This window comes from Sparus aurata, chromosome 5 (assembly GCF_900880675.1).
Source record: "Sparus aurata chromosome 5, fSpaAur1.1, whole genome shotgun sequence".
Taxonomy (NCBI): domain Eukaryota; kingdom Metazoa; phylum Chordata; class Actinopteri; order Spariformes; family Sparidae; genus Sparus; species Sparus aurata.
Genome location: NC_044191.1, coordinates 28,179,007 through 28,197,024, shown reverse-complemented (window position 1 = coordinate 28,197,024; position 18,018 = coordinate 28,179,007). Strand labels below are relative to the sequence as shown.

The window sequence follows — 18,018 nt, the reverse complement described above, 5'->3', positions numbered from 1 at the left end:
GTGCTGTTGTTCAAAATGTTTATTCCTCAATATAGAGCCAAGCCAGCAGACTTGTTTTACTCCACAAATCATGAAGATGTCTTTTCTGCACTCTTCAAGACATTTTAGGGCCGTGCTTTTCATAATTGAGTCTGGCTGTCTCGCCAGACTGCCTAATATAACTTCAAAGTAGGTTGAACCAACTCCCAAAATCGTATTTTCTAAACTACTGAATGACTATATTCATGACAATAAGATCTCTCGATCATGCTGCAACAATAATGAAACTTTGTTACACAAAATCTGATAATCTGAAGTTAAATTGAGATGAAAGAGGGAAGCAACAAATGTTCCCTCTCAGACTTGAACAGGGTCCACAGATCCATCCATCTTTACAAAATAGTTTGTACCAACACGCTAAAAATAACCATTAATTCTAGACTGTTGACCTTTTCTATGCACATAGAGGCTTATTTCTCTTAACAATCCATATTAGTGCTGCCTCTTGCCTTTGCCAAGGTGATCCATCCACCTGACAGGTGTGGCATATCAAGGTGCTGAAGAATATGATTAGCGCACAGGTGTGCCCGTGGCTGGTTGCAATAAAAGGCCACTTTAAAATGAAGTGAAGTTTTGAGGGAGTGTGCGTTTAGCAATCTGGCTGCAGGAATGTTCAGCAGATCTGTTGCATGTGAACCAAATGTTTCACTAAAACAAGCCATCTCTGTTGTTTTGAGGCAGTAACTGGCCTCGCAATCTCACCCCAGGACCTCCACGTGCGGCTGCTTCACCTGTAAGATAGTCTGAGACCAACCAAACCCCGACAGCTGATCCAAATGATGCATATCTATGGCCGCAGTCATAGTTCAGTGCCTGATAAATGTCTTTTCTTCATGATAAAACTTTGGATTGACCTTGATTGTGACCAACCCGTGTAATAATTATATATGCCAAACGTGTCAGGCGGATCTTAGCAAGGGAGAAGTGCTTAAAAAATGATTTCAACTTGTGAAATAATGGGAGCAAAAACAGAAGTGTAGCATTAACATTTTTGTTCTAACGGTCAATGGTCCCTACTAAGACTGATAATGTCTCTGACCTGTGAGGCTCCAAGTCTTGACAGTCTGTATTTGCACATGCTTACTGTGTGCGGCATCATGACACGTCCTAACAAACTGTTTTAATACATTATGAGCTCTCTCCCAAGCACTCTCAGTTCAGTTGAAAAGTTCACCACGATAAAGACACCGCTGGGGCAACAATGTTCTGCAACTTTTGCAGCTTGTCCTTGACAGGGTGAATACCATGAAATGTATTCATCTAATCACGCCCCCACCTATTAGATACTTCTCCCTGACACATGAACAACTCCAGCTAAAAAAAAAACCTAAAAACCGTCTTCTCAGCGACGCACTCAAAAGGTGATAAACTGCATTGATCGTCATCCAACCCTCAGAAATAACCCCTGACATTATAAAACAGTTGGATGGGGGGCAATAACCTGTAAGAGCTGACAGGTAATGTCTGGCTGACTGAGTGAACACATCCTCCCGGATATCCACTGGCATATCCTCAACTCATAATGACGGCAATCAGCATGTTTACGAGTTCCTGCTCTGCGTGTCTCATTCAGGCCGTATAAAGATCAACCCTCTTCATTTCTTATCTCAACACAACAGCTCCGACACATATTTTTCGCGCTCGGTTCAAAGGCAGGTGCTGCGCTCGGCGAACAAAAGCCTCTTTTTTTTTTCTCTCCTCGAGGACGTTCAATCACCGCGTGATATATAGCATCAGCACAACACGGTGCTCTTAATTAGGAAGAATTCTGTTTAATTAAAATCCCTCCAAAAATGCCTAAGGGCAACATATCTCTCGCTGATGTATTTTTTATTTGTCCCCATTAGACCTGTCCGATTCAATTAAAGAAGGCAAGCACTACACACAAAAAAAGTTTATTTGGATTAAAAAAAAAAAGAAAAAGAAATAATATATTCAAATATGGTTGCCAAACTGACAAATCAAAAGGAAAAGCCCAATCAGTTAACAATTCTAAAGTATATTTATTTCCTTTCTCATTACCTGCGACTTGCTATTCAGTTATTTTACATTTCTTGGGTAAACAGGAGTCGAAATATGCATGAACACTAATTGAAATTCAGTTCACTGATATATTAGTTGCGACGTGATGCCTGTTTTATTTTACATTTAGACAAGAGTTGGATTACTTCTGCATGAAATGGCTGGAAAGGAAAAACACTGTGTTGTATATAAGAGAGCAGGTACAAGCAATATGAGGAGTGACTGCACTGTTACACAAAAACAAGCACAGGTGAATTAAAAAAAAATGACTCTTGAGGCTCCCTTAGTCGAAGCGTCTGGATAAAAGCAAGGCACAAACATTAACAGTCAGTCTGCACATTCATGTTTTTGCTGTTTACAATAGTTATAATTAAATAGCCTTCCTGGTTTAGACGCTGAATATTTGAAGTTTTCCAAAGCTGACAGATAACGGTGGTCGATAGACAATTCCGAGAACAGCGTGCAACATTCATTTTCCATTTTTAAAGAGATAAAGCACCCTCAGTTTAGTCATCACTTAAAGACAAATGAAAAAAAAATGGGAATGAAAACACAGACAAAAAAAAAAGAAAAGCACAGGAAAAAAGATATTTTTCTTGATGTGAGCAGGTAGATGCATGTGTGTGCCTGCACGTCGTTTCCTGGGTTGCTCATGTGATGACGTTGGGGCCGCGGCGCCCCGTCCTCTCGTGGATGTTGGAGATCTTCAGAGCGATGGCGATGAGAGGACCCAGCACCACCTGCAGCGAGGAACACATCACAGAGCCTTTTCAACAATGTAAACTCACAAATGAGTGCAAATGTTTGGAGTCATGTGGGAGGGAAAATTTGGAACTTTTTTGTATTTTACTTTAGAGGTGCAATATGTCATAATTTTAGTCTAAATCATTCGAAAAGTTATCAACAGGATGTGCAGAAACAACGGCGACATTATATCTGAGACAGCAAACCTCTCATAGGACATAACAACATTTCATAAAACTTTACGGTTCATGACCCCGTAAACCTGCAGCGTCACTGCGAGCTCAAATCAGCTGAGGTCTGGAGTTAATGATTCATCTGTAACAGGATGGACAGTTAGTTTGGAAGAAGTTAGTTGAGGTTAGCTGCTTTGTTGGTATAGTCTCTATTGCTGTGTGTGTTTTATTTTGCACTGCCTCCGCGTTTTGTTTGTATTATTTTGCACCTTTGTCCGTCTTTACATTTAATTCAATGTATTTCTTTTCTAGTGAAAATGGATTGCAAAAACGCTAACATTATATTTAAAAATGCATTATTTTATACTATAAGCACCCAAAGCACAGTTTAATAATTACTTACCAATGACACCTTAACACTGAGGGTCTCACACTAAATTACAGCTGTTAATCAGCACATTTTCGAGCAGACTTTGACCTCTTTTTTGTTTTGTTGTGCATGGCAGGGCAGACATGGTAGATACTGTGCAAGTTAAAAACAATATGCAGGTGAACTGAGAGCCAATTCCAGAGCCGATTACCTTGTTTCACTAATGTGAACCAAGCTCTGAAAAGACTTGTTACTTGTTACTGTTTGATTCGTGAATAACATCTGAACAACAGAAACAGTCGTGTGGTGAAGAAATGAGCTATGTGGAAATGCTGAGTTGCTTCGTGACAAGGTGGTGCTGACGTTTTAAAGGTGACTCAGGTGTTTTCATGTTATGGTACTGTACACAGTAAAGGAAAAACAACAGAAAGGTACAAAAGAAACGCTGAGAATTAGGATTTGGATACTTTGGGGGTCTAATATTTTGATTTATAATAGCACTGAGGTATTCATTCATTACATAGATAACAAATTAGGTCATTTAAGTTTAGATTCATGCACCTGGATACATTTATATCGTAGCTCATACTGAGCGGTTATGCGCATATCCAATTATTGATGCTCATGTCAGCATTTCTTTGACCTTGCAAGCTGAAGACACTTTTTGGTGAAGTCATATGGTCAGGTTGCCAAACGCAAATGAGGCTTGTCTAGCCATAATGACTGCAGCTTTACAGCCCCTGGCTGTGGCTAAAGTACATTATTCCAACATCCAAAACAACACGAGAAGCTTCTGCTGCGAATCACTCCAACGTCTACAGGTCAGTCCATTTCAGTAGAGCCACATGAAGCTGCATTACACATCATTACTGCATGATCAAGGATCACATCTCACCATCACAGGAGAGGCTGCTCCTTGTTTTTGAGTCGAATACAAACCACAATCTAAACTGCTATATCTAAAACTATATATATTCCACCGAGTCTGAGGAGACAGCGCTGTCACATCCTTACTGCTGCTGTCATCTGATTTGAGTCAAAAAAGATTTTTTTATTTTTTTATCTGGGGACTAAACTGGCTGAATGCTGTGTATCAGGTTCACTCTGGATGAGTGAACAATATTTCAGGTCATAACATTGTAAAAATGACAGAACCCCATGTGACACACACACACACACACATATGCACACAGACACACTATCACACTCCCTCTCTACCTGTGTCTCTCTGCTGTGTCTCTCGGGGTCTCTCTCGAAGCTCTCGGCGTAAATTCGGATGGTAGCGCCCATCCCTCCACCGCTCCCGCTCATACGAAACACCAGGCGGGCCGCATCGTTGAAGACGATCCTTAAACCCTAAAGACAGACAAACCAAGCTTTCATTATCAATATAACCACTTTTTTTCTTTTTATTCCCCAAAAGAGGCCATTCGACAGGCTGAGTCTGTTGATGCTTCTAAGATACACCTCAAGACTCACTTTCATTCTCTGGCTTTTAATTGTATTTAATTGTATCCATTGGTTTTATATCATAGTTAAATTGTTTGGTTTTTACCTTGCAGTATTTCCTCAACATTTGTGATGCACCTACATGGTTTCATGGTTGCCCGCTTCTATTTTAATCGTGCCACACATACGTACGTTTGTGTGTTTTTGCCTTAAGAAGATACATATGACTGTTTTTGTGAAGCACTTTGGTGCCTAACCTGTGTGCTCTATAAATGAAATAAACTTGAAACACGCTTTACTTTTTCTTTGACAAAATTTGACAAAAAAGAAGCTTAAAAATGTGATAAATAGCCACAAAGAGCTTAAAAAACACATTATGTTTATAATAATTTGCAATGAAGAAAAACTCCTCTACCGCCTTTAACCAGCAAAAGTTTCACACATCTGCCTGATGAATTATCAAAATGACTAAAAGTTGGAATGAACATTTTCAGCTAGAATAATCTTATTAGTGCTCTGCATAGTAAATTACCTTTACAACTCGGTTCTACATACAACATAAAAACCACATGATGGGCTTCATCATTTAATATTGAATCTTTTAGGGTCAGATTATTAGCTGTAAAAAGTTTATCTTCTCCTATAATTTAAAGACGGAGCTCAATTATTCATTATTTTTCCCAATCATGCAAATTGGCAATACCGGCGGTGTAAAACAGGAAAGGTTATGGAGACAGTAAAGACAAGAATCTGCAGAAATGTGCAGTAACTGCAAACCTCCACTAGGTGTCACCATCAATGTGTGCTTGGTTAATAACTTGTTGAACTGGGATGGTTTTACAATGCACTACATGCTTACATCCTCCATATATCCTCCTATATAAGGTCCTAACTACTCCATTACTTATAATATTCCAAGCAGTTTTATGAACCTGAATAAATCATCAGTCAAGACACTTTTTGACACCGTTTTGTCCAGTAGCTGTAGGGTTTGCACTTCCGCAGTTCCTTGAGATTCTGACTATGGGAAACAATTTCAAACCAGAGCCACAGCCAAAAAACACCACATTTTTAAAGCTCTCCCGACAGCCTCGACTTTACAGTCTTTGAACTTAACCTCAACATGTTCGGGAATAACAGGATATTGGTGCATCGGGGTAGCCGACTACAACTCTCGCCGGCTGACGTAAGGAAGATAAGACTCTTTGACTAATGTCTGCGTGATGACTCTTATCTGTCCCAAATTCCACAGCGCCTCTTCCCTTATCCCATTAGAGCAAAAGTCGAGCTCAGGGGGGAAGACAGCAATATGTTTTGAAAAGAAACAGAGGAGCACGAATAAGAAAAAAACCGTCCCAGTGCTTTTCACGAAACGATGTCATGCGATCACCTTAGCTGACTCTACTGTAATTATCCAAAGCAGTGCTGTCAAAACACTTACTATCATAGGAGTAAAATGTAATATAGGTGTAAAAAAAGTCAAGTGGGTTCCCTGCCCAGTAACCCCCATCTCAGACCAATAGCTGTTAAACTGGGACTCGGCTCCATCGTTTATAGACTGTGTTAATATAACTAAAGTCACTCTGGTCCACTCGCCTTCCTCCTAATCTGACTTTGGCTCTGGAGCACAACGTGTCAGAGGGTGAGGGTCTCCGGGCGAGGAGGGACAGCGATAATAAGAGGTGTCCGTCCGCCTCTCTGTCTGTCCGTCTGTCTTTTTGCGAGTGTGTCAGCTCATCTCTAACAATAGAGTAGCAGTTATCAGGAGGCTGACTAATGCCTGTTAAAAAACAAATGTCGGCTGCAAAGCTTACGGGCCTTAAGTGGGGCGCATACCAGCCGTGGTGTGTCTGTCTGTCACTGTCTATCTAACAAGCAACACCGCGGCGAAACGCAAAGCTATGTTTTTGGTCTGCAACTGAGTAAGGCCCACACTTGACTTGAATGTTTTCCTCAATAAAAATCAGAATGGCATATTTGTATAATTTCTTTGAAACACACTTAAAATTTGTATCAAAATACAAAAATTCAACAAAAAGCCTCATCTCAATAGATTAACTAAACCCTGGCTTTGAAGTTGATTGAGCCAAGTGTGTTCTAGATACTGCACTTTCCCACTAAGAGAATAAAAACTAGCTAACATTGCAATATGAAGCCCTCAGGAAGAGCTCACATGATGCACTGGGGCCAAAAAAATACTTCTTCCCATAAGCTTACATTGTAAAAAGACGCGCCTGTAAAATTCTGGATACATTTTGTGTAGCAGGTCCCGCAAAATGACTTGCTTCGCTGTCATCATTATAATGCGGTCTGTTAACATTGGGAAAGTCTAGAAAAGCGACCGGATTAAGTCATTTTATCCTCATTATGAAGTCTCTAGCTAAACCAGAAGTTAGCCAGCTTGGCTAACAAAAGTAGCTTGTACGCACTCTCTATGGGTTCCAGTTGCTTCACTTGTTCCGTGGTCTATTTTAAGTTCAGTTATCCCACATAACTAAGTGACACTGCAGTTATTCAGTCATAATAGTAAAAAAAAAACTTGGCTTATCTCTTGTTAAGGGCTGCTAGCTTAGCAGATCCTAGTTAGCCTCTGATTCTTCTTCTTAGTCATGTTTGCTACCATGAAAGCTACCATTTTAATGAAATCTATATTTTCTGTTTATGTGTATGTCAACATGACACCTAGCAAAAAAAACATACGGGACATTTAACTTGTGTAAGCTGTGGACTGTAGGTATGTAGCCTCAATGGTGATTATCAATTCGCCTATCTATCTCTTCGTCTATCCACTGTCTGAGATATGCAGACAACGCAGAATGAATTCAGTAGTCGACTACAAAAGGCTGACATGCCACTGCTGCACAAATCCCCCATACTGTGTCTGTCTTGTGTGTGTGTGTGTGTGTGTGTGTGTGTATGTGCCAACTTTTCCCCCCTTCAAACACACTTGCAGTGGAGAGACCGCAAGTGAGACGACAGCTGATATAATTCTGTCCTGGGAGGAATGTGTGCTGTAATAACACACACAGGGGGCGACTGGGATGCTGAGGATTTGCCAGTGAGGTTAAATCACATTCTGGGGTGATTGAATAACTAGCTTGTGGAGCTGCTGTAACCATGGCAACACGACGGAGTAACTCACGGCGGGACGGCGAGACCTTAAGGTGTATAAGGGTGAGGGCTGACGGACGAGTCGCGGGCACAACCTTGGCGCTTCGAACACACAAGTGCGAACACGTGGTAGGATATGCATGTGTTCACACGTGGACAACTGGACTGACACAAAGTTTACAAAAAATGCAGTGTGTGTGTGTGTGTGTGTGTGTGTGTGTGTGTGTGTGTGTTTGTGTGGTGTTAGGCAGGGCAGAGGCAGAGAAGTGTCGACGCCAGGGACGAGTTTACACACATTTCTGGGCAGAACAGAGGGAGTCAGCTGCGTAAACTTAACAGAGATTGAGGGGGAGGTAAGGGAGTGGGGGAGGCAGAGGACAGGGAGGGTATACTGACCGAGGGAGTTATCTGTGTGTGTGTGTGTGTGTGTGTGTGTGTGTGTGTGTATGGGTGTGTCGAGATATGTGCGATGCATGTAATGTGTGCGTCTGCATATGTTTACAGTGCGAAGATGGAGGATAGACATGTCATGGCCAAACATGGAACCTTTCGAAGGAGACAACATTGATGCTCGGTGGGTGGTCTCGCTCGCAGGAAGCAGTCGAGCGAGTGCACGTGTACGAAAGTGTTGGTGTGAGTTTGTGTGTGCGTGGGGCTGAAGCGACCCCATGACAACCTGAGGACCTGGCCTGACCTGCTGCGTGTTAATCGAGATGATCGCAAACACAAACACAGGTACTTGGGAGACAGCAGACGCTTGGTTTCGAGCTAAATATGTAGCGTAAAACGGATGGCTTTGAAAGAGGTGTTCAGATCTCATCTCTTTAGGGCCAATCTCTTTAGAGTTCATATTCTTTTATTGTACATTTCTGTACAAGACTTACCTGGTTTCGAGCCACCGTTCCATCCACGGGGTCTATGTACTCAAAGTTGTCGGTCCTCTCCACGCTGTATATGTGGTCCCCTACGGCGAACTTCTGGCTGGTGAATGCTTTGTCCGAGATAACCGCCTCCAGATCCCTCATCAGGTAGAAGGCTGCGCGCGGGTCCAGGCCTTCATAGTCAAACCTGTGCGGCACCAACACACATAACACATAACTGCTGAGTTAGAAACGCACACATCTATCCATACTCACACACATACGAAGGTAAGGAAACCCCAGCTGAGATAAACCTAGATTTTAATGTATTACTTTTTGGCAAAAATTAGAGCCAGTTTATGATATTAAAATGGTCCTACACTGCGAAACAAGAAGTTTGTCAGGATGATTGGTTGAATTTCCTCAAAACGATGACAGATGTTTATGTCTTCAAAACTTTTTTTGGGTTCTGGTCCTTGGCCTGTGCTTGCAAGTCCTCTCCATCTTACATGTTTGTGGGAAATCTGCATCCTATTAGGAAACCTCTCTGTGGGAACATGCAAAGCTGCAGCAACTGTCAGTGGGAACATCGACTGCAGCAACTATCTGCGCCTCTCACGGGGGAGAGGTTAAAATAAGACCGAGTGACAACCAGCGAGGATGACTGAAGGGGAGATGGACGAAGGTGAAGGCCTGGGAGACAAATTTGGCTTCAGTAGGGACACAAGGGATCGAGACTTTTGGGAAAAGAGAATCGTGATGTCAGTCCCGGGGCATGTGGATTTAAATAAATTCAAAATACAGTGATTCAATGGAGGAAAAATGGCTCCGAGACTGAAACAAGAATAAACCAATATAGACATACATGAGTGCAAACACAGGCAAACCCATCGTGAAAGCACAGATCCAGAGGTTATTCAGCCCTTTCACCTGCAGAAGTAGTTCCGTCCGAACTTGGCCCAGTGTTCCCTGACGATCTGCTCCACGCCCTGTTTCCTGGCGGCCATGATGGACAACCACACCAACACGGACCACAAGCCATCTTTCTCACGAATGTGGTCTGATCCTGGAGGAGAAAGAAAAACACAAGTTCAACCCATATAATCTCCACAGACGTTGTAGAACTGATCTGGGGTGATGAGAGAGAGCGTATAACCACAGCGTCACTCTACTATTAGCTGTTCTTCATCCACATGTGCTGACTTGGCTCGACAGCAGTTTGATTCAACGCGACCAGTGTTTTCATTTCCATCAAAACTTGTCAACTGCAGGTTTAAGTCACACCGCTGGATATTTTTAAGGAGACCAGCGACATTTCCAGCTGTTTTTTTCGTGTCAAACAGATGTTTTAAGCCAACACACGATTCTTACCATGCGGTTTTTGGGCCTAAACCTAACCAGGGCACAAATGCAGCATTATTGCAAGAGAGAAATAGGAATATTCAGCCTAAACAACTTGCAACAAAAAGAAACGTTTGCAGAAACATTTAGCGAACTGTTTCCACCTCTCTGTTTCCAGCCTTTATGCTATGCTAAGCTAACCATTTCCCTGCTCAAGCCCTGTACTTAACAGAGACACAAGAGAGTGGTATAAAATGGGTCTAATCAGGTCACTTTTAGCAAGATAACCAATAAATGCATTTGTATTTTTCAAAAAATGGCAAAGAAACAACAACGTTTCTGCAGGACCATGTAGGGAAAATCCAATAATAGGCTTGGTTTGTTCCCACAATGATGTATTGATCCACAACTTACATCAAAATGAATAACAGATAGTTCAATTAAGTTCAGTATTTTACTCTGCTGTGCGTATCAGAAGGTCAGGGAGTGTACTCGGGGTTGGAGACACACCAAACATCCCCGCACAGCGAATGTCTTCAGCTCCCCGCCCTAGAACAACACATACGCACAAACAAGCGGAGCGGTTTGCACACTTGATCGGTCTCCTTCGCCTGGGAGCGATCAGTCTGTTCTCGAAAACAGCTGCACGGTAAAGGTATCTGTTAAGGGGGGGGGAGGACACTTTGACATTTTAACAAGATTGATTGTGTTCGTAATGTTTCCACGGCGGGGCTTTGGGCAGAAAGTGGACTCGGCTACTCCAAGTTACACGTACATTTATTTTTTATGAGAGAAACATGATGGGGTCATTATGTCTATTTTATAGCAATACGCAAACACTGGAAACAAGACATTAACTTCCACGAGCTCCGTGTGCGGCTCCGGCAGCATACAGCTGTTAGGAAACTGGCAGTTGTTATTATTTAATCCCTGTCTCACTGTCCGTCTGTCTTCGTCTGTCTCGCTCTCTGACACATAATGAGACGGAGGGGTCACCTAGCAGAACGCACAAATCTAATTATTATACCACCAAAGCTTAATCAGACCTTTGAGATCTAATCACAGCGTCTCATTTCAGCTCAGCTCTGCCACGCTAACCTGTTATGGCCTCACAGCAACATCTTTCACACATGATAATAAGCAGAAAATACATTTTCTTTTAAGAACGTGCTCGCTTTAAGTTTGGACAGAAAGGGCAAAAATCATGCTGTGTTTGTCTAAGTAAGTGTATTAAGAGCAGGAGTGGCGCACAGCCCTGGTGATTTACTGCTGAGGGCTCTGTCTGAGCTTTTGGCCTTACATGGGTAGACAACGAGTGAGCTCCCATAGTCCTCTGTGCTCTCTGAGTCTCCCGCTCCTTCCATTTCTCTCCTCCTCATCAATACTTCTCACATTTGGACTCTCCGAACTCCCTCCGCTCCTCTTCTCACGCCTGCTAACATTCCCCCCCCCCCCCCCCCCCCCCCCCCTCATTTCGACCTTTTTCCAAACCCTGTTTCCTGTGTTTCATGTTTTTCAAAGTTGGATATCGTCTCCAATTAAAATAAAGACTGCAACAAAGGGGGGAGAACAAAAGAAAAACAGCAAGATAATACTTGAATTAAGACAGAGCTGTCAAAAGATGAAGAGATGAGGCAAATGAAGAAATGAAGACGCGGAGGGAGGGCATTATTTGTTCATGCAGGTTGTTTATATGTTCTGACCGTGTGCGTGCGTCCGTTTGCATTCATTGAAAACATCGCCACTGGAGGCCCTGTCTGCATGTTGCAGTGATTCACGGAGCCCCTGTCTCCTTTTATAGCAGAAGAATGAGGATTATTTACACATGCAGTCAGGGTCACAGCCCTCACATCCATTATGCGTCTCTGACTGCAGCTACAGGCAGTCAGGATGCTCTGCTCACAAGTCGAGACCTGGAACGGGCTGCCGAGCGTGTGGAAGACAAGCGACCGGGGGGAAATTGAAGCAAAATGTTTCAACTTTAAATGGAAATGGTGATTTCATGAACACTTGGATGTTATTTTTGTAAGTTTGAGTCATATTTTCTATTAGCAATGATAACATTGCTCGCGGCATCTTAATTAGTGAGATTTGGCAAACTCGTTTAGAAGTCCAACGGGGCAAACGAAACACAAGTCTTCAAACAAACCCTATATTTGTGATTCTTCTATTGAAAATAAAGCAGAAGTAGTTGCTGAGATTATAATATTTTTTACATAAACAATTTGTTGTAAAGATTCATCACAGTTTATAGGAAGACTTCCAGGTTAAAGGGCTCATAAGGATAGAGGGCGTCACATGTTGTACAGACTGTAAAGCTTCTGAGGTAAATTATCACCGAGTCTTCAAGAAAAAACTTGAATCGGGCTCAACTGTTCCTGCAATGCAATGCACTTTGTTGGCCACATTCCTGAAAGACGAAATTGTTTCCACCTTAACGACTTTGCAGAGTTGTAAAAATCCCGTCTTTATTCAAGCCGCTGTGCAGTATTTTGGCATGCGATAAGCGTTCCAACTCATGAATCAACTCTTCAAACTGGGCCTTCAGGATCATATTTCACTGTCTCACAGTACCTTAAATGTACTACATGGAGTTTTAACTAGTAATAAAACAGTCTTAATTAAAATGGTATATCAAATAATTGTGAGTGTGTGTGTTTTGTCTTGGGGATCACCACTGTTTATGTGGAACAATGTAGTTAAATCCTTCTGTGGCTTCAGAGGAAGCCATGTAACCTGGTCAACTGCCTCCAGTGATGACACTCAGTGGATTGTGGGTAACGTAGGCACCAGGTTTTGAAAAAAAAGGAAAGAATGTGTGGAATAAAGACGGTGACATCTCTGGTTTTACTGCTTTGATCTTTATCATTTGTGTCTGAAACGTCCATGACGACTCCAACATTTTTATAGGAGTGCAAAAGGCCAGTGGGTCGCTACTCAGAACCTGATGCCTACATTACCCATAATTCAATAAACCAACTGACATCACTGTCAGACATATACAGTAGCACTCCCCAAGACCTGTAAACACACTTAAACATTTAAATTGGCGAAGTTACCCTTTAATACTGATGCCTCTGTATGACAGACTCAAGCAATGAGACCATCAGTGAGAAGATTCTCTACTTCTATATAGTTATTATAGTTATTCTTAATGCCCAATGCCGTGTTGGGTCAGATTCTAACTTATCTTGTTGGACAAATCGTAAAATTAAAACTACTTACAGTAATATTTCACAATCTGAGGATAGAAGAGACAAGAAGAAACATTTCCTCACAATCATGCATCCTGCAAACCGCTGTGTTTAAATAAGATAATAGTATCCAAAATATGTTGATTGTGATCTTTGCAACAGGAGGCATGGGTGCTCGTATCAGTTTTGTCCACAGGGGGCGCCAGAATTGACCAAAAAATTAAAGCTTCAAAGAAACCTAAAAATGCAGCCTTGTGAACACCTGGTCACAACCTGTTGGCTTGTGTTTCTTGCCACATTGGACTTCCTTGTAGTGACATTACCACGTTCCCATTCGTCTGACACTACTTGAGTGAGTACAGTGTTATCGTAACCAACATCAATGGTCACCAAACTTCCAAAAATTCTGTCAAAATTGTAATAAATGGAAATTTCCCTTCAACTGTGAGGGCAGTCTGACAGGACAGACTTGTTGGTTGAGCATTTGAGCTCCCTGGTGCATTTTCACAGTTAGCAGCAGCTGGTCAGCGCCTTCTTCTAGCGGTGGCCTTGCTTGCGAGCACCTCAACAACAGTTGCCGCTGAGGGGAGGGGATTTCTCACACCCACTCACATTTTCCGAGTCGGTCCGAGGGATTCAAATTTGTGACCTTCTCTTTCGCACCTGCCTCCTTTCTGTGTTCATCTGTAATAAATGACATTCAGCAGCCACAAATCTGGGTTGTTTGGATTTTTGAGTGAGTGTGCTGTAACACAATAGACTGTACCTGTCCCAAAGCTCTCCTCCCCGCAGAGGGAACAACGCCCGGAATCCATCAGGTTCCCAAAGTACCTCCAGCCTGTCGGAGTCTCATACAGCGCCAGTTTCATGGCTTTGGCTACCCTACAAACACACACAGAGAAAGACAGACACAAAAGCAGAGCGATTACTTTACACTCGCGAACACACAACCTCTCGCTTAATATCCGACGCCAGCGTTTCCTAGTTCTGATAAAAAAAAAGGAGAAGAAAACCCTCTGACCTTTGAAATAAAGCAAACCAAACGCGGCACGACAGGCGCAATCTGCCGGCAGCTCATCCAATAACTTAATAAGGCAAAGGCAGCGAGAACAAAGTGGGTTAACCTCTGTGCTGATGTTTGCTTTGAACCTCAGCCATGTACTCACACGGGGGAGACGAGGAGAGGAGAGTATGTATGTGTGTGTATGTACACTACTGTAGGTGAATATATGTGTTATGCTGAGGTCCCAGGGAGGGATAAAGGTGCTGACAGTACAATGTGTGGGAGGAGAGGGAGCGCAAAGAAACAGACTAGAGGGGAAGAAGAGCAAAAGAGGAAGCCCGATTAAACTTTTCAGTGCAAATTTACAGAAAAGTAGCTGGAGACTGAATGTGATAGAATTACAGTATGTTTTGTTTTTTTCAGACAAAAAGGAGAGTAATGCATGAAAATAAGGTGATGTTGAACCACAAACAAAATGAGCTGTAGTTTAAATAATCAGAGTCCCGACTTAGCTGGTTGCTGTTCCTCTTGCATCAACTCAGAGGGAGTTTTCTGTCCGTAACAGGTTATCATAAGCAAAACTATTTACATTCAGCGATAGCATATGAGTCAGCCGCTGGCACAGTGTCAAAGCCTTGTGGACCAGCTTGTAGCCAGCATTAAGGACACTAAGGTCATGTCCTCATTTGTGCTTCTGGAAACTGTTGGTTTCAATAAACACGTGGAAGTGTAAAAATGTATATTTATGAAAACTCTTTTAGAGCCAGCAACTTTAAAAAGTTCTATTATCTATACTTTCATTGAAAACACTGGATCAAATGATTACTTAAATGCGAAAAGCCTCACTCTTAGCTTCAAACCCCAGGAGATTTTCACCCAACTGTATGCAACATTTCGTCAACTTTCAGCTCAATGTTTGGTTTAACGTCCTGCAACTGTTTGGGTTCACTCTCAGGGCTCTCAGAGCATAATTTCCAGCAGTAGTAGGCAGCTGATAAACCCACTGTACACTTCCTGTCCAGAATCAAAGACTGGACGAACAAAGTTAGCGATTAGCCGGTGAACATATTGCAACATGTAGGTGGTATAAAGAGACATTTTTTTTCCATCAGTGTATGGTGGTGACCAAATCAAAGTGTATATGTGAACTTAATCAGTCAGATGGCCAAAATAACGTTGTTCACAGCTGTTTACTGCCATGAGAATAATAAAATATTTTGGATTTTTGCACAAGAATTATATCCCTGACCTGTCCAGTCGCCAGGATAACATTTTGGTGTTTAACATTTCTGCAAACCACTGATACATCCACATTTGTTTCATAGGCCGCGTACCGTGTTGACATTTCCCTAAAAATGTGTAATATTACATTACATGTTTACGAATTTTCACATCTGGAGGTGGAGGGAGTGGTAGTGGAGTGACTGCCAAGCCAGTGACCACAGTGTTTGTACGTTTCAACATTTGTAAGTGTGACACCGCTGGATATTTTTAAGGAATGACTGGGGAAATGTTTGTGATGACAAGAACCGGATATTTTCGAGGAGAAGTCGGGACATCCCCGGCCATGTTTGTGGTGACAAAATACAACAATATTGTTCTGTCTTGCCATCCCAAGCCTGCATGCAGAGATATTTAGTTTACAGCACAAGACAACTGCCCAGTGTCCTTCCCATTCCCCCGAGGATCACTGCTCAACCACATCATCCACACCTCCTCAGTAACCGCCGCAAGATGTAAACACATTCCCAGGACTCTGCTCAACTGATGGACAAAATATTCAAGGCAACAAAGCAGTTGTTGCTCCTGAAGAAACAAACATGTAAAACTGTCAAGCTTCAAATACTCGTGCTGCTGGATGCTGCAGGGATTCACAGTGCACGATATATAAGGACGTGGGTGGGCTTCGGGACTGTTTAAGTGGTGGTGCACATCCACATCATCATCACGCACATAAATAAACTCCACTGTGCCCAGTGTAGTTGTTTACACGAGGATGGGATAAATTACCAAATAAGAGTAACCAACTTTATTCCCCTCTGGGGAAGCGAGAGCTGGAACGGAAAGCCTGGCATTCCACAAAGAAAACAGAAACTCCGGCCCTCTGACGAGCCTTTGACGTTTCAAACGGCACGTCCGCGGCCAACATAAGCACTGTAACTGACCCTAGTAGGGCTCAGTTTCAAACAATGTTGCAAAAATGTAGGGACCGAACAGTGTGAGAATAGCGAGGGTCGTGTTTTCTCAAGTTCGGTGATTACTGAACAGCAGCATAAAACCCAGGGGGGAAATATAATAAGAATAAAAACTCTAAGCAAACAAACAACAAACAAATTCTGCATGGCCTTCTCTACGCTGATGACATGACATTCCTCGAAACACATTCAGGAATCAAACATTTTCTGGTTCGAGATCCACAATCACCGACACGGTCCACAAATACTAACACATGCATATTTAAACAGATACAGCACACTGTCTCAGACCAGCCAGGCTCAGTGGATGCAGCCTCTCTTGCTCTCTCTCCACAGGCGTTGCCAAAGCATAAAATAAATAATAAAAAGAAATTGGCAGATGAGTGTGTAGTGGAGCCACGAGGAATGAACTTGGAAGGTTTCTATTTAGAGCCGTAATCCCCCCGTGTGTAGGTGTGACCTCTCCACTGTAAGGCAGCGTATCAATGTCCGTTTTCTCACACCAGTAACAGGCAAAATTTGTGTAAAGAGGGCACATGTGGTCAAGTGCCTTCATCATGTACAGTTCAGGTTTAAGGAAAAAAGAGTTCAACAGCAGTATCGACTTTTTAGATATATTTTAGTTTTGGAACTAAAGCTTTTGAGACCAGGACTGACTGAATGGAGGCAGGAGAGTGCCAACAGGATAAGTGTTGGTCAGATTTTTGTCTCTCATTTGATTGTTGGATTTACATAAAAAAAAAACACTGTATATTATTATATGTGTGCAGTTGAGAAATATCCTCATTGTCTTTTTTAAATGATAAAAATGCTAAATATATTCACTCTGAATTTGATTTGCAAAGTGATAATATTAAGGGTTTTTTTTTTGGCACTCCAGTCCCTATTCAACATGTGAAGTTTTTACTTTATGTTCAGTTTCTGTATTATTATTATTATTATTATTATTATTATCATTATTATTATTATTTTACTTCAAGTGTCAACTTCTGGCCTTTTAGTCTGATAGGACAGCCAGGAGAAAGTACTTGGAGTGCTCACTCTACCAGGTGAGCTATCTGGGTGCTCATGCTTTTAGCAAACCAAACGCCAGGATCAACGTTAGCTAAGTAGGATTCTGCAAAACAACAGATAAGTTAAAACTGAACGCTTCTTTATGTTGCAGCTTTACACTTGCTTAGGTTAAATTTTCTATTTCTGTCTTGTAAGAAACTCTGTGCTTTTGCTCTGGTTAGGTTTATGCAAAAAAAAAACATTTTGTGATGTTTTAACTTTGTGGTTTTGCTTAAAATGATGGTTCTGGTCGACATGATCACGGATGGAGACGCTCTGAAAAATAGCTGGTTTTGGTCACCTGGTTGGTCCGTAATAACACCACCATCGTCTACATCCTTGATTCTAAAGGTGGCTAATAAGCTGTTCGATGCTCCCCCTTTCTGATCATGTGATGCCCTGATGTCACTCACTCATGGTCTGTTGTTTTCTTCCTCTCTCCAGGTGAGCCTGCTTAGGCTGAT

At 42.1% G+C, this 18,018-nt stretch overlaps 1 protein-coding gene across 1 annotated transcript in view; it reads right to left on the bottom strand.

The window, feature by feature from the left end:
- Positions 1 to 1,964: 1,964 nt before the first annotated feature.
- Positions 1,965 to 18,018, bottom strand: part of pgm5 (phosphoglucomutase 5) — a 28,032-nt gene continuing 11,978 nt past the window's right edge. Inside the window, exons 7-11 of the mRNA XM_030415810.1 lie at positions 14,070 to 14,185; positions 9,699 to 9,834; positions 8,793 to 8,976; positions 4,567 to 4,704; positions 1,965 to 2,801 (exon numbers count right to left, since the gene is read on the bottom strand). Of these exons, the coding sequence (XP_030271670.1) occupies positions 2,712 to 2,801; positions 4,567 to 4,704; positions 8,793 to 8,976; positions 9,699 to 9,834; positions 14,070 to 14,185 (664 nt within the window). The 3' untranslated portion in view covers positions 1,965 to 2,711. The remainder of the gene's footprint in view (positions 2,802 to 4,566; positions 4,705 to 8,792; positions 8,977 to 9,698; positions 9,835 to 14,069; positions 14,186 to 18,018) is intronic.